Source organism: Chiloscyllium punctatum, chromosome 11 (assembly GCF_047496795.1).
Source record: "Chiloscyllium punctatum isolate Juve2018m chromosome 11, sChiPun1.3, whole genome shotgun sequence".
Lineage (NCBI taxonomy): Eukaryota > Metazoa > Chordata > Chondrichthyes > Orectolobiformes > Hemiscylliidae > Chiloscyllium > Chiloscyllium punctatum.
The window spans coordinates 23,811,395-23,835,844 of NC_092749.1; the positions used below are offsets into that span (position 1 = coordinate 23,811,395).

A 24,450-nucleotide genomic window follows, 5' to 3' on the forward strand; every position below is an offset into this window, starting at 1 on the left:
CTGTTTGGTTGATAGTGATAGAGGATGAACCACCAGTCAGTCTTCACAAGAAGAGATTCTTGTGTTGACAAGATGTAGTTTGTTGAGCAATAGGTACAAGTGTGCCTGACCCAACCAGCATAAATCTTTCAGAAATTTCTATCTGATTGTAAATCGTATTTCCAACCCTGCTCAGACACAAATGTTTAGATGATTTCAACGGAAGCTTTCTGTTATAATTGGTTGAACTGTCCAGCAATCCCAACAGCCATCATTGAAACCCTGTCTGGTTTTACAGCATACTGCTGTATCCTGGGATTTTATAACATCCATGTGCCACTTCAACTGCTATTGTGTAGGGACTTGTCTGCAAGATAATATTGCAGGGTAGGCTGAGGGGAATGGGGGAGGGTGCCAGGTGGGTGAGGAGGTTAGAGTGGCAGGTGTGTGGATGAAGGTTTATGATCAGTCAAGTTGGCGATTGGGGTTGGGAGGTGGTGCGTGTTCGTTTGGGGCAGGGGACACCAAGGGTGGGTCAAGTGTTGGTGTCATGTCAAAGGGTGTTGGGGGATGGGCATGTTTTGTCTGACAGGAAGGTGGGGGTAAGTTGTAGTGGCTCTGGTGGGAAGGGAACATTGGGTGGGAGAGCTTGAAGATACAAAGCTATCGGGTCAGGGAGGGAGAGGAGTGCCACAGATTTAAGGGTGTACTTGGGGATTAGGTTTAATAGTTAGGAGTTGGAGTATGTTGCTAAACCTCTAATTTCTCCTAGGCAACTTTTTTAAACTTATGAGTCAGAACTCTGAAAAAAATTGAGTATTTTTTTGTTTTTGGTAATTCTCATTTCTTTTAACCTTCCAATCAGAATTTTCAATCTCCCAGGCAAATCCCTTTATTCAGTTGGTCCAGGATACTGATGTGCAACTCCAGTCTGTACTGCTGCAAAAACTATCTGGCTATGGTAATATCCTGGCCGGGAACTCCAACTATTAGAAGACGTGATTCACTTGCCCAAATTGGGATTTTGATTTAGACTCTTCTCTCCCTCTCTTCAAAACTGTATGCCATCATCTTAGGGTGAATCTTAGTACATTCTCTAACAGTAACCATTTCCAATCCATCATGGTATATCAATATGTTCAAAAGGGAATTGAAAAATATTTGAAGCATTACAGGGCTATCAGGAAAGTGGAATGGGAGTAATTGGAAACTGTATCAAAGAGCTGGTGTAATGTAATATGAGCTGAAAGAGCACAGGAGATGGTCAATCATTCTAACATTCCTGTTTAGTTCATTTTTGCATCTAAATCAGCTGACCTAGTCAAATTCTTGGAGATGAAGAACATGACACAGAAGATGGAATTATGCTTGTATAAGTTAGTTATTGCCCTTGCCTTTGCCTTTGCCTGTTCTTTAGTAATGAAATGAAAGAGTGACCAACTTCAACACTATATGTTTTTGCACAATCCATTGTTTCGGTCATTAATCTGCTGAGTTCTAAACTTTTTTTTGTAAAAGTTTAATACAATTTTGAATAAAGTCCAAGTTAAAAGTGCAGGCAAAACTATATAGACATGTATGACTTTCTTAATGGTTTAGTGAAATATGCTAATTAGGATTAGGAAATAAATTTTGATGAAAGCTTTATCATTTTCTGTTTCCCCAGGAGTTCAAAGTACTGGTACAAACGATAGATAAATATTTTCATTGATTCTTCTGTCATGTAATGAAGGCTCAGACATAATGTTGTACAATATCCTTTTTGACTTAAAAGCTACTCTGCTGCACAAGTTATATAACCCAAAAATTGTTTAATAGATCAAAGTCTCTTTAATGTTTACCCCATACTATTGTGTGTTTTCTAATATCACCCACAGTATATTCAGCAAGTGAATTGCAAATTAAGCAGCAACGTCTATGATGTATTGAAAGAACTTTTTTGTTTTTAAACTTGAGGTTTTGGTAATTTTAAAAATAGGAATAACTTTTTACAAAGTGTCCTGCTGTTCAAGTGATCCCTCAACATCCAGTGTTTAACCAGTTTCTAGATTATTGCCAGTGCACGTCTTTACTGGATACTGGGAGGTGTTCAAGAGTGGAATTGATTTTGTTTTTTTTCCCTTCCTTTATTTTTGTTTTTGCTCCTCATCTTTCCGTTTGTGTTACTTGGAAAAAATGCAATCAGGATCATATTACATTGTGTAGAATGAGAGGATCCAGAGGACATTTGGATAGGTTTTTACATTCGATTTGATTTAGTTTGTTTTTGTTCCAGTTAAATTGCCGCCGCCTCAGTGCCTCATGCCAAATGTTCCGGTGTCCCTCGATTACAATGGTGTTTATTGCATGATGGCTGCAATACAGAAATAAATAAGAACTAGTAGAATAATTACTACTGGGCTTGTGAGACCACAGGCTTTGTTTCTGCGAAGTTGGGCTGATTTAAGAATGGTGGGCATTGCTGCCACCACCACACCTGTTCCGGGTGCTTACAAATTTTGCAAGCATCAAAAATCCTTTAATATCATCTTATAAGTCAGTCTGACAGTGAACTCAGAAACCCTCACTGAGGAAATTTAGATTTTGAAACTCTAATCTGTTCAGTGGAAGTTGTTTCTTTTTAATGCTTACAACTTAAGCCTCCCTTTGTTGCAGTTCAAAGAGGAAAGAATGCGTCAAAAATAATTCAGATTATCACACTTAAACCGAATTCATCTTGCCTTCAAGAAATTTTACATTTACATAGTTTTGGAGTTACAAATTAAACAGAGTTAAGGGCCTTGAACAGTCAAAATGGGGGTCTGTTTTGAACTTGGCTGTAAGTTCATATAGCACTGCTGAGTTCCTCCTTGTGGAAATCACATTCTGACCCCTTTCCCAGACCTGTCAGGAACTATTGGATTTGTTGGAAATAGGTGTGGGACTTGTGCATCCAAGTGCTGCCTGTTGTTTTTAAAGGGGAGTCATAGTTGTAGAGCCATACAGCACAGAAACAGACCCTTTGGTCCAATTAGCCCACACCGACCATGTTCCCAAATCAAACTAGTCCTAATTGCTTGTGTTTGGCCCATATCCATCCAACCCTTTTCTGTTCATGTCCTTATCCAAATATTGTAACTGTACCTGCATCCATCACTTCCTGTGGCAGCTCATTCCAGGCTGGAAATTCTTCTTGTCCTTTTTTAAATCTTTCTCACCTTTTTTAAAATATGCCCCTAGTTTTGAACTCCCCTACCTTCGGGAAAAGGCCCTTGCTATTCACCTTATCTGTGCTCCTCATGATTTTATAAACTTTTTTTTATATAAGGTTATCCCTCAACCTCTCGGTGAAAATGGTTCCAGCTTATCTTTATAACTCAAACCTTCCATACTAACATCCTGGTAAATCTTTTCTGATCTTGTTCCATTTTAATAATATCCTTCCTTTAGTAGGATGACCAGAACTGGGCATAGCATTTGAGAAGAGGACTCACCAACATACTGTACATCCTTTACATTATGTCCCAACTCCTCAACTCAAAGGTCTAAGCAATGAAGGCATGTGTGCTAAATGCTTCCGTAACTATCCTGTTTACGTGTGATGAAAATTTCAAAGATAGGTCTCTGTTTTACAACATTATGCAGGGCCCTAACATTACATGTAGAAGTCCTGCCCTTGTATTACCAAAATGCATTACCTTGCAATTGTCTAAATTAAACTCCAGCCTATTTATCAAGATCTCTTTGTAATCTTTGATTACCACCTTGACAGTTCACTGTACACCAATCTTGGTGGCATTCGCAAACTTACTAACCATGCCTCCTAAGTTGTCATTCAGTCATTTATACAGGTGACAAAAGAGGACCCAGTACTGATGCCTACGGAACACCACTGGTTACAGGCCTAAAGTTTGTAAAACAACCCTCAATCACCACCCTCTGTCTCCTACCATCAAGTCGACTTTGTGTCCAATTGGCAAGCTGTTCCTGAATCCGATGTGATCCAGAGGCATTGGTTGAGATCTTTCAAAAGTCACTGGAGTCAGGGAAAGTCGCGGATGATTGGAAGATTGCTGTTGTAACGCCCTTGTTCAAGAAAGGATCAAGACAAAAACTGGAAAATTATAGGCCAATTAGCCTAACCTCGGTTGTTGGTAAAATTCTAGAATCCATCATTTAAGGATGAGGTTTCTAAATTCTTGGAAGAGCAGAGTCTGGTTAGAACAAGTCAACATGGATTTAGTAAGGGGAGGTCGTGCCTGACAAACCTTTTGGAATTCTTTTGAAGAGGTGACAAATAGGTTAACCAGGGAAACCCAGTGGATGTGGTCTATCTGGACTTCCAAAAGGCCTTTGATAAGGTGCCACACAGGCTGCTGAGCAAGGTGAGGGCCCATGGTGTTCGAGGTGAGCTACTGGCATGGATTGAGGATTGGCTGTCTGACAGAAAGCAGAGAGTTGGGATAAGAGGTTCTTTTTCGGAATGGCAGCCAGTGACTAGCGGTGTCCCGCAGGGTTCAGTGTTGGGGCTGCAGCTGTTCACGTTATATATTAATGATCTGGATGAAGGGACTGGGGGCATTCTAGCGAAGTTTGCCGATGATACGAAGTTAGGTGGAAAGGCAGGTAGTACTGAGGAAGTGGAGTTGAAATGCCCATCAGCCATGATTGAATGACGGAGTGGACTCAGGCTGAATGACCTTACTTCCACTCCTATGTCTTATGATATAACTTTTTACCAATTAGTCTACCATGTGGAACCTTGCTAAAGGTTTTATTAATGTCCTTGTAAACAACATCTACTGCTCTACCCTTATCAATCTTTTTGGTTATTTCCTCAAAAACAAATTCAATTCAAGTTTGTGAGCCACTATTTCCTTGCACAAAACTGTTAACAGTTCTTAATTGGTCTTCGTCTCTCCAAATGTTTGTAAATCCTATCTTTCAGAATCACCTCCAATTTATGCACCACTGTCAGACTCTCTGGTCTACAGTTAGGCTTCTCCTTATAGCCTGCCTTAAATAAAGACACAACATCAGCCATCCTCTCGACCTTTTGTAACTATGGGTGAGATGCCAATGATACAAAGATCATTAGGGGCTCCGCAATTTCTTCCCTAACTTCCCACAACGTCCTGGGATTCACTTGACCAGGACCTGGAGATTTATCCACCTTTTCCTCTTCTGTAAAGAGGAAGTGCTGGAGTTCTTAATGTGAACTGTTTTCAAAACATCAGTATTAATTTCCTTGTTCTCGAGTCTCCATTTCTTTCTCCACAGTAAAAACTGATCTGAAATATTTGTTTAGTATCTCTCCCATCTCTAAGGTTCAACATATGACCTGGTTGATTTTTAAGAGGCCGTGTTCTCTCCCTCATTGCTCTTTTGCTTTTAACATGTTTGTAGAGTCTCTTTGGATTATCCTTTAATCTTATCTGGCAAAGCTGTCTCATCCCCATATTGCCCTCCTGATTTCCCTGTTAAGAATGCCCCTATACCCTTTACACTCTTTTTAAAAGATTCATTTGATCCCATTTGGAAACTTTCATCAATTTTACTTCCCATGTCCATCCCACACTCCCCTTCACCTGGCCCATCTCTGACTCATACCTTCCCTTCCTCAACATCTTTGCTTTAATTTCTGGGGATAGCTTGGCCGCCGCAAATCCATTATAAACCCACCGACTCCCACAGTTACTTTTGACTATATTTCCTCACACCCTGCTTCATGCAAAGATTCCAGTTGATTTTCCCATTCCTCTGTCTCCGTCACATCTTTTCTGATGATGCAAGGGAGCCTCTGAAAGGTCCACCTTCCTCAACCAAGGATTCTCCAGCACAATTGTTGACAGAGGTTCATCTGCCTCTCTTCCAACCTAGTTTACTGCATCAGGTGCTCCCGATATGGTCTTCTGTACATCCGGGAAACCAAACGTAAACTTAAGGAACAATTCACTGAACATTGCAGCCAGGCCCATAGTGTCTGACTAGACCTCCTAGTCACCACCCATTTTAATTCTTCTAACCACTTGCTTTCTGACATGACCATCCTTGGCCTCCTCCATTGCCACAATGAACCAAACTGCAAACTGGAGGAACATCACCTCATCCTCTGCCTGGGCAGTCTACAGCCCAAAGGATTCAACATTGAATTCTCCAATTTCAAATAGCCTCCTTTCCCAGCCCCTCCTTTTCTGCCCCTCCTTTTCTACCCCTCCCTGCCCACCAACTGGATTCAGTCCTTCCATTGACCAACCAGGTTGTACCATCTGCCTGTCTTCACTTATCCCCACTTCACCACCCTGCCCCGCCAGCCCCTTTTATGTGCAACTCCACCTACACCCACCCCCAGTCCTGAAGAAGGGTTATACCCAAAACATTGACTTCTCCACCTCCTGATGCTGCCTGGCTGGTTGTGTTTTTCCAGCCTGCTGGCTGTCTACTTTGTATTCCAGGATCTGCAGATTTTTTTCTCTAATGTTTCCTCCATCTCAGCTGTGTCTTACTTGGTAGAGCATTTGCCTTTGAACCACAAGATTTTGAGTTCAAGTCCAGCACAAAAAGCAAGGCTGAACTGTCAGTACAGTACTGAGGGAGCTTTACATTGATGTACTTTTTTTTGGATTGTGGTTAAGCCACCTGCTTGATTGTGAAGGTTCTATGGCATTATTTCAATGAGCAGCAGGTGAGTTATCATCAGTGTCCTGGTCAATGAGATTTCCAAAAAGGCATTTGAAGAGGTAATACAGAGAAGGCTGCTTTAGAATATAAAAGCCCATGGCGTTGAAGGTCATCTATTAGTCTAGACAGAGGATTAACTAACTCATGGAAGACAAAGTTGGAATAACGGGACATTTTTGGAATATCAATTTGCAACTCATGGTGGCTGCAGGTATCAGTACTTGGGCCATGATTTGTTACGTATTACTGACTTGATGAAGGAACTAAATGTACTATAACCAAGTCTGTGCCTGACAAAGTAGTAGGTGAGAAAGCAAATGTTGAGGATAGCTCCAAGTCTGAATCTTGTAGTTTATTGGCTGTATCTGTTCTTGGTTTCATGGAGGGTTTCTCTTAGTGTGAGGTAATTTTCCCTGTTGTATCCTTGATCCTGTGGCATCCTTCTCATCTGACTCCAGTCTCATTGTACCACTCGCTGTTCTTGGAACAACTTTCCATTGCCAAGATATCCCAGAATGGACTGGCATCTGGTGCCTGCACTAGTTTTAGAAGGCTGTTGTACTCTGGACAAGCACCCTGTCTCGAGCTACCCTGCGTGGATCCTGACCTCTTGTGCCAGTGTGCACAAGACAATTTTCTGATTCAGTATGTGGATGTACCTACTAGAGAAGGTGCAAAACTTGACCTACTCTTGGGAAATAAGGCAGGGCAAGTGACTGAGGTGTCAGTGGGGGAGCACTTTGGGGCCAGTGACCATAATTCTATTTGTTTTAAAATAGTGATGGAAAAGGATAGACCAGATCTAGAAGTTGAAGTTCTAAATTGGAGAAAGGCCAACTTTGACGGTATTAGGCAAGAACTTTCGAAAGTTGATTGGAGGCAGATGTTCAGAGGTAAAGGGATGGTTGGAAAATGGGAAGCCTTCAGAAATGAGATAACAAGAATCCAGAGAAAGTATATTCCTGTCAGGGTGAAAAGAAAGGCTGGTGGGTATAGGGAATGCTGGATGACTAAAGAAATTGAGGGTTTGCTTAAGAAAAAGAAGGAAGCACAGGATAGGTCGAGTGAATCCTCAGAGTATAAAGGCATTGGGAGTATACTTAAGAGGGAAATCAGGAGGGCAAAAAGGGGACATGAGTTAGCTTTGGCAAATAGAATTAAGGAGAATCCAAAGGGTTGTTACAAATACATTAAGGACAAAAGGGTAACTAGGGAGAGAATAGGGCCCCTCAAAGATCAGCAAGGCAGCTTTTGCGTGGAGCTGCAGAAAATGGGGGAGATACTAAATGAATATTTTGCATCAATATTTACTGTGGAAAAGGATATGGAAGATTATAAGCTGTAGGGAAATAGATATAATCTTGCAAAATGTCCATATTATAGAGGAGGAAGTGCTGGATGTCTTGAAACGGTTAAAGGTGGATAAACCCCCAGGACCTGATCAGGTGTACCCTAGAACTCTGTGGGAAGCTAGAGAGGTGATTGCTGGGCCTCTTGCTGAGATATTTGTATCATCGATAGTCACAGGTGAGGTGCTGGAAGACTGGAGGTTGGCTAATGTGGTGCCACTGTTTAAGAAGGATGGTAAGGACAAGCCAGGGAACTGTAGACCAGTGAGCCATACGTCAGTGGTGGGCAAGTTGTTGGAAGGAATCCTGAGGGACAGGATGTACATGTATTTGGAAAGGGCTGATTAGGGATAGTCAACATGGCTTTGTGTGTGGGAAGTCATGTCTCTCAAACTTGGTTGAGTTTTTTTGAGGAAGTAACAAAGAGGATTGATGAGGGCAGAGTGGTAGATGTGATCTATATGGACTTCAGTAAAGCGTTCAAGGTTCCCCATGGGAGACTGATTAGCAAGGTTAGATCTCATGGAATACAGGGAGTACTAGCCATTTGGATACCGAACTGGCTCAAAGTTAGAAGACAGGGTGGTGGAGGGTTGTTTTTCAGACTGGAGGCCTGTGACCAGTGGAGTGCCACAAGGATTGCTGCTGGGCCCTCTACTTTTTGTCATTTACATAAATGATTTGGATGTGAGCGTAAGTTTGCAGATGACACCAAAATTGGAGGTGTAGTGGACAGCGAAGAGGGTTACCTCAGATTACAACAGGATCTGGACCAGATGGGCCAATGGGCTGAGAAGTGGCAGATGGAGTTTAATTTAGAAAAATGTGAGGTGTCGCATTTTGGGAAAGCAAATCTTAACATGACTTGTACACTTAATGGTAAGGTGTTATGGAGTGTTGCTGAACAAAGAGACCTTGGAGTGCAGGTTCATAGCTCCTTGAAAGTGGAGTAGCAGGTAGATAGGATAGTGAAGAAGGCATTTGGTATGCTTTCCTTTATTGGTCAGAGTATTGAGTACAGGAGTTGGGAGGTCATATTGCGGCTGTACAGGACATTGGTTAGGCCACTGTTGGAATATTGCATGCAATTTTGGTCTCCTTACCTATCGGAAAGATGTTGTGAAACTTGAAAGGGTTCAGAAAAGATTTACAAGGATGTTGCCAGGGTTGGAGGATCTGAGCTTCAGGGACAGGCTGAACAGGCTAGTGCTGTTTTCCCTGGAGCGTCGGAGACTGAGGGGTGACCTTATAGAGGTTTACAATATTATGAGGGGCATGGATAGGATAATTAGACAAAGTCTTTCTTTTCCCTTTGGTCGGGGAGTCCAGAACTAGACGGCATAGGCTTTGGGTGAGAGGGGAAAGGGACTTGAAGGGCAAGGGTGGTATGTGTATGGAATGAGCTGCCTGAGGAAGTGTTGGAAGCTGGTACAATTGCAATATTTAGAACTCATTGGATGGTTATATGAATAGGAAGGGTTTGGAGGGATATATGCTGGCAGGTGGGACTAGATTGGATTGGGATATCTGGTCGGCATATACGGCTTGGACTGAAGGGTTTGTTTCTATGCTGTACATCTCTATAACTCTATGACCTGACTGATGAGGAAAAATTGATGCTCTGCCTTTTAGGAAGGGACCAGCGCATGAGGTGGTGCTGAGGTAGGATGACTTACTCCCCCAGAACCAAGCCTGGTCTGGGGTTGCTACCCAGGCCAGTTCCATCCCAGCTGTCAGGAGGAAAACCCAGCACTGTAGGAAGAAGGTCAATGATCATCAGGCTAAGTGTCACCATCTTCTTTCAGCTATCTTATACCAACTCTATTTGTGATACTGTACCCACCTCCCACCAAGGCTTTTGTTCTACTATTCTCATTATTGCCTGCAACATCTTCCCTTGCTCACTGGTATCCACTCCAAATCCAACAACTGCTAATACTGTGTGGCCTCTGCACTGTCTGTTCTCTAGCTCCGGTCACCTCCCCATGTGCACAAAAAGAAACAGCTATGCCACCCAAATGCATTTCCAGTAATCCTTGCCCCTCTTTTATTCTCATCCCTGGTGGTCATATAGACCTTGTTGCACTTATGTGATTCTCCCACATTTCTTACCATAGCTATATATAGGTATAACCCTATGAGAGTTAATGGAGGGATTTGGACAGGTTAAGATAATGGGGAAAATTTGGTGGATAGAATATAATGAAGGAAAGTGTGAGGTTATGTACTTTGACAGGAAGTAAAGAGGAGATGAACGTTGTTTAACTGAATGAAGACTGCAGAAAGCTGCAGTACAGGGATTTGGGAGTACCCATGAAATAATCACACAAAGCTGGCATCCAAGTCCAACAGGTAATAGGGAAAGCAAAAGGAATGTTGACCTTTTTATGTTGAAAGACATGGAGTACAATAATAAGGAGGTCTTGGTAAAACTAAGCCAAGAACTAGTGAGACCATACCTGGAACATCATGAGCTGTTTCGGTCCCCTTATATAAGGAAAGATGCTTTGATACTGGAGGCAGTCCAGAAGAGGTTTGTTATGTAAAATCTGTATCCTATGATCCCACCCCACTAGCTACCTGATGAAGGAGCAGTGCTTTGAAAGCTTGTACTTCCAAATAAACCTGTTAGTCTATAACCTGATGTTGTGAGTTTCAACTTTGTCCAATCCAGTCCAACACTGGCATCTCCACTTCATTAGGTTGAACCTAGTTATGCTCCAGCTTTCTATAAAACACTCTTCAGGTTTTAGTGGCGTTCAACTTGCCACCCATAGTGAAAGGAAATCTGGTCCTGTCATCACTTTGTTTATACCAAAGAATAAAGATTCCAACAATGTTGTTAACACTTTGTTAAACTTTGTCTCTCAAATTTTCATGCTCCAGTTTTAATTTAAAGTTGTTTGGTGAAACAAACAGATTGTGATGGGTTCATCCATAACTCCAGTGCTCGTTGGACTCTTAGTCTGGCGAAGGGCTCATGCTCGAAACGTCGATTCTCCTGCTCCTTGGATGCTGCCTGACCTGTGCTTTTCCAGCAACACGTTTTCAGTTCTTAGTCTGGCAAAGCCTTGTTCTTTCTTTAGCCATTTTCTTAACAGCTTCTCATCCTTGTTATCGAGTGTCTCCCCCCCCCCCCACCCATCTTTCGGATTCCTGTGCTCCTTCCATTCTGACATGTTTTGCATCCCTGATTTGCTTCACGTCTCTGAAGGTGGACATGGCTTCAGCCTCCATCGCCCCCTGCACCCACCATGCCCTTCCCCCTGCTGTGAACCCCTTGCTCTTCTTTTTTTTTTTAAAAAAAAAAATTCCTTCCCACTTAAATAAAGCATTTGAACAGCCCCAATATCTCCTTATGCAACTCAGTGTTCAATTTTCTTTGATAATTCTTGTGAAAGCCTTGGGACATTTTGCCATGTTTGAAGTGCTGTGTTTTGATATGTGATTAGTTGTTGCTCCAGGAGAGCCATATGGTATTCATGTTAGCACAGGCATACACCTATTGCAGGATAGTGTGGATAGATAAGAGCTTTGGTTGAGTGCCTAAATGACTCCTACATGTGAAGTGATCCTTTCAGCCAGGACAGCGCTGAGTTGAGAGTTGTGTAATTGCTGTCTGCTAGTTACCTAGCTGACCCTCTCTATCTTTTGTAGAGCAATCATTTGCAGGAGCACCTTGAGTTGAATGGGAGAGGGGTTTCTTTCTCAATTTACCACTCTTATGTTCTATTTCCCATTATATTCTATTTTTTGTCCATTTTTCTATTTACCCCTTGTCAGACCATCCAAACTGGAGTACATACTGAATTGGTAACTCTGTGACAGGGATCTCTCTGGTTGGCCTGCAGTTTTCTGGGGGGCTGCCCAATCATCAACAGTCCTGCAGACCTGCCTGGTTTGACTTGGTGCTGAATCTCCATTCAAAGGGGAGTTACATCTGAGACCTCTCCAGCAGCACAGAGCCTACTTATCTCCCCCTCTTCTTTTCATGTCTTTTTCAAAAAGCTTGCTTTCTTAGCGAGTTTTAAGATTCGCAGCCCAGGTTGTGGCTTTGGACGTAGGTTTGCTCACTGAGTTGAAAGGTTCATTTCCAGATGTTTCATTACCTTACTAGGTAACCTCTTCAGTGGACCTCCTGCTAAGTAATGCTGAGAATTTCTGCTTTCTATTTATATGTTTGGGTTTCTTTGGGTTGGTGATGTCTTTTCCTGTGGTGAAGTCACTTCCTATTCTTTTTCTTGGGGTGGTAGATGGTGTCTAACTCGATGTTTGTTGATAGAGTTCCGATTGGAATGCCATGCTGCTTGGAATTCTCGTGCATGTCTTTGTTTGGCTTGTCCTAGGATGAATGTGTTGGATATATAGGGTGGCTAGCCACAGAAAGCCTAGCCACTCTCCCCTACATCAGACATCTCTGAAATGACTGCCAGACTACTCAGACCTTTTGGCATCATGGTAGCCCACAAACCCACCAACACACTAAAACAACAGCTAATGAACTTGAAGGACCCTATACAGACAATGAGCAAAACTAATGTCATTTACAAAATACCGTGCAAGGACTGTAACAAACACTACATTGGACAAACAGGCAGAAAACTAGCCACCAGGATACATGAATTCCAACTAGCCACAAAAAGACATGACCCTCTCTCACTAGTATCCTCCCATACGGATGAGGAAGGGCACCACTTTGACTGGGACAATACGTCCATCCTAGGACAAGCCAAACAAAGAAATGCATGGCATTCAAACTGGAACTCTATCAACAAAGAGTTAGATCCCATCTACCACCCCTTGAGAAAAGGAACAGGAAGTGACATCACCAACATCAACATCAAGAAATCCAAACCTATAAATAGAAAGCAGGAATTTTCAGCATTGCTTCACCTGAGATCCACTGAAGATGCTGCCTAGTAAGGTAATGAAACATCTGGAAATGAACCTTTAAACTCAGTGAGCAAACCTACATCCAAAGCTTGCTTTCTCCTCCCATGAGTGGAATATCAGCAGTTTGTTGATGTACAGGTGAGGAGCTTGACACTGAGCTGGGAGCTCCTTGCCTTGTAGAAAAGTGAGCTTCATGCAAGAGGTGTGTATAAGTTACATGATTGTGAAACAATCATTCTGGGATTCATAATGCATACAAAATGCAGATTATGGCCATACCTCTTGGGTAATTCCTGAGCTTGCCTTTACGAAGCGCAAAAGTATAAATGTTGAATTTAAATTTGAAATGTGCTAATAAAATTAGCTGGCCATCAGTGGGGGGTGGGGAAACTGGAAGATACATTTTGGAGCTAATGCGAAACTTTACCGATGATCTGAAACTTAATGATCAATCATTTCTCATTGATTTTGTGCATGCTCAGATGACAACACCATCTAAACTAGAGCCTTGGTACTGTTGGTAATTACATTTGGCAGACTGCAATTTCCTGGGAGATTGTACCAAAACTTGCAAGAAAATAATTAGAGCAGCCTTTAGTTCCTTAACCAGAAGTAACTGCTCACCAAACCTCCAATCCTGAACTTGCTCCTGCCTCCCTGAAATGAGACTGGGCTCTTTGATATCAAGGCTGCTCCACTGAGTTGGAAAGGATCCCAACTTGAGCTAACTGCCTCAGTCAAGAATACTTGGCTTTTTACCTTGATGCAGATTATTTCTGACAAAGTTTCCCTTTTCCACCTCTACATCAACTTAAACATTTTGTTTTTGAAGGCTTCTGTTCCCTTCAAGGCAGGACCACTTGTAAAATGAAGGTAGTCACCATAGGGCTGCTCTCCCACTGGCAAGATGATTGATGGTGGTGATTTAACCTGAGGGTCATCAGACCTGAGGTGAAAGAAGAGGTTGAGAAGGGGAGTCCTTCATAGTATGCTCAGCTGATGAGAGAATGGAAACCGTGCTGTGGCATGACTCTGCTTTACAAACCAACCATCTGGTCAACTGAATTAACCAACCCCCTACTTTTAAAATATAATTCGGATTATTGCATCGCAATGAGTGGTGTAAGTGTTGTTGAAAGCTGCTTAATTTTTACAAAATGTACGTTTCAAGATAATATTGAGATTCTAAAATCTGAGCATTACTCTAAAAACCTACTCTCTCCACAGGGAGCTACTTTAATTGGTCTCTTTCCATTCATGTTGCACTGCGTCAAAGAAATGACATTAGCCAAAGTGGGTGTGTTGGTGAGATTAGCTTCCCTTGTGCTGCTGGGCTTTTCCACGCAAGCCTGGATGGTATTTCTGAGTAAGTAAACATTCTAAAGCCAAAGTCTGGAAATTATTGTGTGCTATACAATCATATTGACACATTTGTGCCAAATTCCTCTGTCCTCTTTATTCTGACTGAACAATTAATGCTTTTGAATTTCACTTTACAGTCTTCCATGCTAAAGTGGCAGGCAAAGCAATTTGATTAACGCATTAAACATTCATGACAATAATATTGTCCAGCGTATTTTCAGAATTTGGATTGCTATGCTTAAATTGTACTTGTAGACAGTATCATCTATTAGCAACATCAGACGTATTTGATATTTGTTATTGCAAATGACCCATTTGCAAAAATTGAAACAGATTGAAATGTAGCTACTGGAAATTTAACAATTTGTTAGATTTCCTTTTATTCCTAATTGTGGGAACATATATACAAACATACATCACCATTGTAAAAGTTAATACCAACTGATCCATTTAAGGCTAGTTACCTGTTCATTTTGTTGATCTGTCTGCTGACGTGTTGAATGTTATTGACGATCCTCCCCTTGATTTCAAAAGCGCGTAAGTGAAAGATGTTCCATTATTCATTTACTGTCTGTGAACCTTCACCCTAATGAGCCAGCAGCATTTTTGATGTATTCAGTGGGTGAAGGCTTCAGCAATGTTAAAGAACTAGACTGTGGGGAATAGTTGGAAAGACAGCTTCTTCCTCATATGAAAAGTCTTTACTTTTAGAGCCTAATTTGACACTGCAAATTTAAAACCAAATAGAGGTTGGCTAATTGTATTGAGGTAGTGTCATGCATTAAATAGAAGTGCTTTGGAATCCTGGGATTTCCCTTTATAAAATCCCTCTGTACAAATGGTTATTAAGCGTAGAGAAATGTTAATGGCTGTCTCACTAATAAGTTGGCTATGCTTGTCTGTTCCAATAACTCAAATCTGGTGTGAGATTTTTTTTTAAACAGGATAAATTGCAGATTAGCCTTGCATATTACTTTTCTCCTGTTAAAGAGAGATACAGATATGGGGAATAAAGGTAAATTGTTTTCATAGATTCTTTTCAATTTCATTCATTTGCCTTTGCAGAATGTGCACCCCACCATCCTCAAGGTAATTCAGGAGAAGGGTTTACCCAGGTAACTGGAATACAGCACTTTGGAATAATGCCCAGTGTAGTGGACCGCAGCTGATCAGTGTGCATCCGTTCTGAGATGTACAAGGTAGCAACATGAAACGAGCAAAGACCTTTGGTGATATGTGTGGTTAAGGAAGCATGGGTGTCTGAGATGGAAGGTGGGAGAACTAAGCTTGTTTAGTACTGGGCATTTAAAACTATAAGGATACGGTAATGGCATTAGGTGAGAACAGAAATAACTTTAAAGGGTAAGTGAATAATTATTTAAAGATAGATATGCTGGCATTGGAGGCAGTCCAGAGAAGGTACAGTAGGCTGAGACCTTGTATATAAGTCTGTCTTTTGAGTGCAGGTTGCTAGTTGGGCCTGTACTCATTGGAATTTGGAAGAATGAGAGGCAACCTAATTGAAATGCAAGATTTTTAATGGGCTTTGACAGGGTAGCTATGGATAGTTTGTTTCCCTTGTGGGAGTGTCTCTGGCTAGAGGGCATAATCTCAGTGTAAAGAATTATACATTTAAGACACATGAAGAAATTTTGGAATTGAACATGATCAGATCAGCCATGGTTGTATTGATTTTGATTTATTACTGTCACATGTACTGAGGTACAGTGAAATGTGTTATCTTGCCTGCTTTGCTAGATCATACTAGACAAGTGCATTAGGGTAATAGAACAGAGTGCAGGATAGATATAGCTGCAGAGAAAGGTCTACATTAACATTTAACAGGCCCATTCAAAAGTCTGATAACTGAGGAAGAAGCTGTTCTTGAATCTGTTCATACGTATATTCCAACTTTTAAAAACTTATTTTTATTTTAAAGAAGGATTTTTTCTTTTGAAAATTACAACAAATACAAAACCAAACAATTCAACCCAATATTTTTAAAAATGCTAATTTCATTAATACTAACTAATAACCAAGCTACAAAAGGAAAATTTTAACAATAATAATAATAATAACAGCCATAACACAGCTCAGCAAAACAGTGATAGCCCTTGACCATCAAGCACTTACGTTTATACTTATTCATATGTTTGTAGCTTCTCTCCTCTGGATACCAAACCCATTAGATAGAATTGCCATGGCTATATAAAAGCATTTATTAGTACAGCAGACAAATCTGTACCCAGATAGACGTGGCAGCCCTTTTCAGACTTATAGGAGAAAGTGAGGACTGCAGATGCTGGCGATCAGAGCTGAAAATGTGTTGCTGGAAAAGTGCAGCAGTTCAGGCAGCATCAAAGGAGCAGGAGAATTGACGTTTCAGGCATAAGCCCTGAAGGGTTCATGCCTGAAACGTCGATTCTCCTGCTCCTTGGATACTGACTGACCTGTGCTTTTCCAGCAACACATTTTCAGCACCACATCTTATAGATGTGATCAGTTTTATGTTGCACCGTACTAGTCAGAAAAGCAAAGGAGATGTGCTCCATGATTAGTTTACACCAGCCCTGGGGGATTGTCCAACACCCAACCCAATAGAATGTTCTTTCTTGCACAAAGCGAGGATACTGAAAAGGTTTTTCTTGTGCGCATCTAATGAAAGAGCAGGTCCATCTCCTCCGCTGTCCCCAAAACTTTCTCTCTTTTGCCTGCCACAGCACTCTAGTATGCCCGCAGTCTGTGGCAGGACCAAAGACGATGACTAAGCGTGCCCATGCTCAGTTTACATTTAGGACACATTGAAGATGCTCCTGCTTTAAATTTAACAAGGTGGTCTGGGGCTGTTAGACCCTTCAGAAAATGTGAAATTGCAAGGCATGGGTCCTGTTGCAAATAGAGATCCTTCTTGCATTTTCGCAGACATCCTCCCATATTTCAAAAGAGATCTCAACATCCAAGTCCCCCTCCCATAACCTACGAAGCCGTTCGATCTCATCTGAGCGGCCCCTCTCAATAGATAATAAGTGTAGCTAACAGATAATGTACCCACAGCAATCAACACTGTCTTCTCCATATCAGACCTATAAGGATCAGTTAGAAGTGTGGTCTCCTTTCTGTATGAAATTACTAATTGAAAGAAACTAAAGAGGTCCCAATTGGGCAATTCATATTTTTGAGTCAACTCGTCAAAAGACATCCGTATCTCCCCTTCAAATAAATCACCCAGTATTCCAACTTATGTTTTCTGCTCAATGGAAGAGAGTGTAACCTGGTGGAAGGGGTCTTTGTTTATATTGGTTGCTTTCCAAGGCAGTGGCAAGTATAGATGAAGTCAATGTATGGGAGGCTGCTATATGTGATGGACTGAGCTATGTTCACAACTCTGTAGTTTCTTTATGGTCTTGGGAAGACCAGCTGCCATACCATGCTGTCATGTGACCAGACAGTATACTTTAGATGGTGCAATTATAAAAAAAATTGTAAGAATCCTTATGGACATGCTCAATTTACTTAGATTCCTGAGGAGGTAGAGGCATTGTTGTGCTTTCGTGACCATAGTGTCAATGTTGGTGGACCAGGACAGATTGGTGGTAATCACTCTGAGGAACTTGACACTCTTGTTCATCTTTGCTTCAGTACTATGGAGTTGGTGTGGAATTTGGCCACAATTTCATCTGTGTATAAAAAGTATTGTAGAGGGCTGAGTACGCAGCCTTGCGGGGCACAGGTATTGAGGATTATAGTGGAGGTGGTGTTGTAACCTTTCCTTACTAACTGCATTTGTTGGCCAGGAAGTTGAGGTGAGTTTGGAGATGATTTTGTTTGGAATTATGGCATTTGAACGGTGGAGCATTGGGCTGAATGGCCTATTTCTCTTCCTATGTCTTATGGTCTTATACTGTCCTAAAAACATGAATAGAATTTAGGAGCAGGAGTAGGCCATTTGGTCCTTCAAACCTATTCTGCCATTTAATGATTGTATGGCTGATCCTCTATCTCAAGGTTACCACTTCCTTCCCATATTGCTGGATGCCTTTAAAATTTAACAAAAAATTCTTTTCCTCGAATATGTTCAGTGATTTGGCATCTACAGCCTTCTGCAGTAGAGAATCCCAGGTTTGCATGCCTCATCCCATATCCCATATCCTGACACTCCATCCCTGGTTCTGGACTTACTCAGCCAGGGAAAACTTCCTCCCTGTATCTAGTCAGTTAAGCCTTGTTAGAATTTGATACATTTTGATCAGGTCCCTTCTCATCCTTCCAAAGTCTCATGAATATAAGACCAGTTGAATCAATGTCTTCTCACATAGACCTGACATCAGCCCTAGTGAACCTTTTGCTGCACTCCCTCCTTAAATCAGGAGACCGTAAACGGCTTATTATACTCCAAGTGATGTCTCAGCAAAACCCTGTATAACTACAGTAAGACATCGCTCCTTCTGAGCTCACCCTTTTGAAATGAAGGCCAATGTACCAATTGTTGTCTTAATTGCTTGCTGCACCTGCCTGTCTACTTTAATTGACTGGGCGAAGACAGACAAATCAGTTTGTTCATCCATTGTAGTCTATTCTGATGTCCCCTTTTCAGAAAGAACTGAATAGGAGGAGGATTTGGAACTTATGGTCACTAATTTCTTCTTTTTCCTTTTCTGTAGTTTCCTAGTTGTAGCCCATGATTCCCACTCTGTTTGTTTGAAATCAATTAACACAGAACAGACCTGGAGCTAAACCTAGATGTTCCCAGGTTTGTATAGATTAGATACCCCACTATGGAAACAGGCCATTTGGCCCAACATATCCACACTGAACCTCCAAAGAGTAACCCACCTGGACCCATTCCCCTACCCTATATTTACCCTTGACTAATGCACCTAACACTGGCCAATTCACCTGACCTGCGCATCTTTGGACTGTGGGAGGAAACCGGAGTGCCCGGAGGAAACCCACGCAGACACAGGGAGAATGTGCAAAGTTTGCACAGAGGCAGGAATCGAACCTGAGTCCGAGGCAGCAGTGCTAACCACTGAGCCACCGTGCCACCCCATATAATGCTGTATCAGAACATTGCTATGTTGTTTCCCCACAGACTCTTCATGGAACAATTAGGAATCAATGAGTTCCTCTGCTTAAAACTAGGTTTGAACGTTTGCTGGGAAAGGTTGATGGTTATTTATGAAATACTGCATAAATAAAAAGATGCTAACAGCAGTTTGAAGGACTAGATAGGAACACTGATAAGGTGTTGATCTGATTTTTGTCCTGAACTCACTCACCTGCTGGCGCTCCAGTATCCCTTGACTGTCTTGTATATCAAACATCAATTCAACCCTGAATAAATTCACTCACATCCCTTCGCTACTTTCGGGGGAAGAAAATTCGACTAACAATGCTCTGATAGTGAGGGGAGAAAAACCACCTCCCTTCCATCTTATTCCTATTAAAGTTGCATTGGGAGTGAAAGTAATCGAGGAAAAGTGGGAATGGTGCTAACATTAGCAGTGTGTCAATGCTTCAGTAAAATCAAAGCTAATAATGTCATATACAGGAATCATCAGTTACCCTCATACTTATATGCTAGAGTACCTATAAGGATGGGAATGAGTATTCCATCTTAAAATGCATTCCACTACAAATGGAACATTAAGTATTTTTCTGTCCTCGACCTTCCTCTTGTAGTGCCTCCTCCTCCAGTAAGTTTGCTTTTTATTTCATTCTTTTGAATTAGCAGATATGTGTTTCTCCTTTTTAAAAATAGCATCCCAGTTCCAGATGATTAAGTTATGGGAGGGCAGTGATATTTTACATCAAGGGATTAGAGCAGTTGAATGTGCAAACAATTGTTTGCACAAGCTCAGATTTATTTTGCGCATCTTGGCATCATTGCAGTCAACCTCCAGATATAAACTTGGTCGAACAATTTAGAACTAGATCAGAATTTTTTCCCCTGTTGTGCAATTGGAACATAAAGTGTTATAACATTTATTTTCCTAAGTCTTTAAAACCATTTCATTCTGAAGAGGAGCGGTGAAATATCAGTAACTTTAAAGGATATGTGCAAACTGGGAGTCCTGAAATAAACCGTCTGTAATATATCTGTTATTTCTCGTTAATTTGCCCATTAATCTAAGCTTTTAAAATTAACTTTTATGACATAGACCAGGTTCCTAATTTGCTACAGTTCAAGACAGGTTACCTCCAAATCGCTCCGCTTCTGGGTGAGGAAAGAGGACCTGCCTCTTAATCATGAGAGAGCCAGGATTTTAGTTAGAACACCCTTTTTGTCATTTTTATAAAACCATTTGGATGTGAGCATAAGAGGTATAGTTAGTAAGTTTGCCGATGACACCAAAATTGGAGGTGTACTGGACAGCGAAGAAGGCTACCTCCGATTACAACAGGATTTTGACCAGATGGGCCAGTGGGCCAACGTGTGATAGATGGAGATTAGTTTAGATAAATATGAGCTGCTGCATTTTGGAAAAGCAAATCACGGCAGGACTTAGACACTGAATGGTAAGGTCCTGGGGAGTGTTGCTGAACAAAAAGACCTTGGAGTACAGGTTCATAGCTCCTTGAAAGTGGAGTCATAAGTAGATAGGATAATGAAGAAGGTATTTGCTATGCTTTCCTTTATTGGTCAGAGCATTGTTGGGAAGTAATATTGCAGATGTATAGGACATTGGTTAGGCCACTTTTGGAATATCGTGTGTGGTTCTGGTCTCCTTCCTATTGGAAGGATATTATGTAACTTGAAAGGCCTCAGAAAAGCTTTACAGGGATGTTGCCAGGGTTGGAGGATTTGAGCTATAGGGAGAGGCTGAATAGGCTGGGGCTGTTTTCCTTGTAGCATTGGAGGCTGAGGGGTGACCTTTGTAGAGGTTTATAAAATCATGAGGGGCATGGATAGGGTAACTACACAAGATCTTTTCTCCTGGGGTGGGGGAATTCCAGAACTAGAGGGTATATGTTTAGGACAAGAGGGGAAAGATATATAAAAAGGACCCAAAGGGCAATGTTTTCATGCAGAAGGTGGTGCATGTGTGGAATGAACTGCCAGAGGAAGTGGTGGAGGCTGGTACAATTACAGCATTTAAAAGGCATCTAGGAAGGGTTTAGAGGAATATGGACAATGTGCTGGCAAATGGGATTAGATTAGGTTAGGATATATGGTCAGCATTGGACCAAAGGATCTGTTTCTGTGCTTTATGTCTCTGACTCTGACTTTTTAGATTTGAAAATGGTGGATCTCTAGGATGGAATGTTGATTTTTTCCACTGGGGGCTGGGGTAACACTATAACTTGGTCTGATGTTGTATCTATTCCACTGAGATGTTAGATATAAAACGATGTACTTTATAGTCCTCGGACACAGGCCTGCACTGCCAGTTTACACTTTTCTGTAGTGTTAAGGAAGGGTTGCATTGCCAGAGGTGCTACTTTTTTGTATGACCGTTTAAATGGTAATTATATTTGTATATGATGGCAGAATGTCAATATTAAAAAGTTTTGGAGATTTGGTGACCTAATCAATACTTGTCTCTTAATCAATACCTGAAAACTGTTGCTTTCTTTAGAGGAATATTGACAGTATTATGCATAAATGCTCTTAATATTTTTTTTCACAACTATGAATGTTGCAGCAAACTTACTTATTTTCTCAATCATGCCTCAATTCCTATTTAATTTGGATATTTTCTATTCCCTAGAACATTTCCTGTAGCTATTAATTTTTGCTTGTTTTCCTTGATAATTCTAGGTCAGATCCTATCCAGGTGTAGATGACAACACCATACATTCATGTCGTATGTTTAGCATAGCACAGTATTCTAGTGCCATTCACAAAAGCATCATTAATCAAAAATGTGATGCTAGACTACACAAGGCAATATAGAGGAGGAATCCCTAAAAGTTTTTTTGTAAAAGTGGGAGGCTTTATGGATCATCTTAAAGGAGGATAGACAGGTAGAATGGTTTTGAGGAAATCCCAGCGGTTAGGGGTTAAGCAGCCGAAGGCATTACTGGTAGAACATGATTTGGGGATGCTGGTGTTGCAAGAAACTAGACTGGAGTGTAGAGATGTTCACAGTTTGTAATTCCTTACATGCTATGCAATGCAATGCTAATGCACAAATCAGATTTTTGGGCCAAGATGGCCTGACGTTGAAACTGAAGGTTGATGTTGAAGCTATGTCATGGACCAATCTGATCTTCCTATGTAATGTTACTTGTTCACCAATGTTCTATCTGGTAGGCATGAGATATATTGGAATGTAAACACAAACTATTCCAGTCAAGTCTGTTATATAGCAGTGTTCACTAGAAGTCTGTTGGCATGGAGTAAATTTACCTTTTATGCTTGGTGCAATGAATGTTTAGGAAAGGCAAGCTTGCAGATGCTTAAAACTGAGACACAAAGTTACACTTTTGATTTGGCACAAGCAGAGAATAAAGTAAGAAAAAGTTGAGGTTTCACAGGGACTGTGACCAATAAAATGCTCTGTCTACTTCTGAGATGGAAGGTCAAATGTGTGCTGTGGTGCAGATGGTTACAGGCCCCTTATGAGCTCAAAAAAAGGGAACGTATCTGTAAATCTAATAATTATATTACAGGAATGGGTTCAATGGCTAAACTAGTCCATGTGCTGTGCAATAAAATTGATGTAGTATTACCAAGAATTCTTGGCTAGTAAAATCTAAAATATTGCATTGTATAATGAAGCAATTAATCCGCCTTCATGTTGCAAATATCTAAATCTTCATGTAGGGACTTAATGAGCTAAAAATTCTTGACAATAATTCAACCTTTAGAGAAAATTAACAGCCTCCCCTTTATTATCCATTAGAAGCAATTACTTTCTAGTAGTTTACAATGGGATCAGCAGGATATACGTTTAAAGTTGTTCCAAAATATTTGATTCTTTTGGCTTTAAAAATGTTGGTACAGTAGAAGCTCTCGCTCATTCAGTGTCCCGTCATTCACATCAATGGATCTTGTTCTAATCGGTAGTAATTTTTATTACCTGATTTCTAGTTCATTAAAAGCGTGACATTGGGTGACTATTAAATAGCCCTCTTGTTGCCAGTGCTGGTATACACATTAATCTTGAGTGAATTCACTTGTTTTCACTCAGGTGAGACACTAATTATAAACCCACTTTAATTTATGCCAAAAATGAGAATATACAACATGATTTTCACCACCATGTTCAGTTTTTCTATTGCTCTTTATGCTATAGAGTAACAAAATAGACAACACTTGGCGCAGTTGCATGCTAAACTTACTACCTGCCCTTCAGTTACTCAGCAGCTTTGTTAAGAAAAATACTTATACCGACTACCAGTTATCTGGTGTATTTATTTGTCTCTGGCATATTCTGATCATGTGTTTATTGCACAGTGTCCTTGGATATTAATTCTACTTGCTGAGTCTTGGTGTGCTGAACTGCTGAGTAAAATTGTTATTAGGAATGAAAAGCTACTCTTTCATGTGGAACTAATCGGATAGATTTAACGATTGGGTGGAATATGCCAGTGATTACCCAGTAGTGTCAGCTGGAGGTCTAGTCCATTTTGAGGGCGCATTGCACTTAGTAAATTGGCACTCACTCTTGTTCCCCATGGTCTCTGTAATTTTAGCACTAATTTTATTAACACTACCTTACAACTGAAGAAGTTTACCTGAGGTGGATAGTTGGAGTACGAGGGACTTCTTTGCACCTTGATTTGCTGAGATTGATGCGACTGCCACTAGATTCAGAAGGTTATTCAGTGGAAGGTACTGAGGGAAAAATGGCAGGGGAGTTAGTGACATGGTAAATCTAGCACCTCCATTTTAATTTTGTTACACCTGAGCAGATGGAGCTAAAATCTCATCCAGCATGTCTCTTAATTAAAGTGTCCTGCTGGCCTTAAGAAATGAAAACTGCAGCATAATAAAGACAGGTGATATGATAAGCTCTTAATCTTCTCCTGATGTAACATGTAGAAGCAAACAATAGATGTCTGTGGTGGATGCCTTGTCTCATCCCATCCCAGAATTCTCCTGAGCATCAATCCAAATGGCTTGTTTATCCCTCAGAACTAACTCTTTGAATCTGACAATGTATCAAAGACATAGCTAAAAATTAATCTAGCTCCTTGTGTTAAAATTTGCAAAATATTAGGCAGTTTTGACACTTTCTGGCAAAGGGTCAGAAGTTCA

General features: G+C 41.0%; 1 protein-coding gene across 1 annotated transcript in view; it reads left to right on the forward strand.

Moving 5' to 3' along the window:
- LOC140482827 (proton-coupled folate transporter) overlaps window positions 1-24,450 on the forward strand; it is a 94,218-nt gene that overhangs the window by 34,078 nt on the left and 35,690 nt on the right. The window contains exon 4 of the mRNA XM_072580501.1: window positions 14,109-14,247. Coding sequence (XP_072436602.1) covers window positions 14,109-14,247 — 139 coding nt within the window. The remainder of the gene's footprint in view (window positions 1-14,108; window positions 14,248-24,450) is intronic.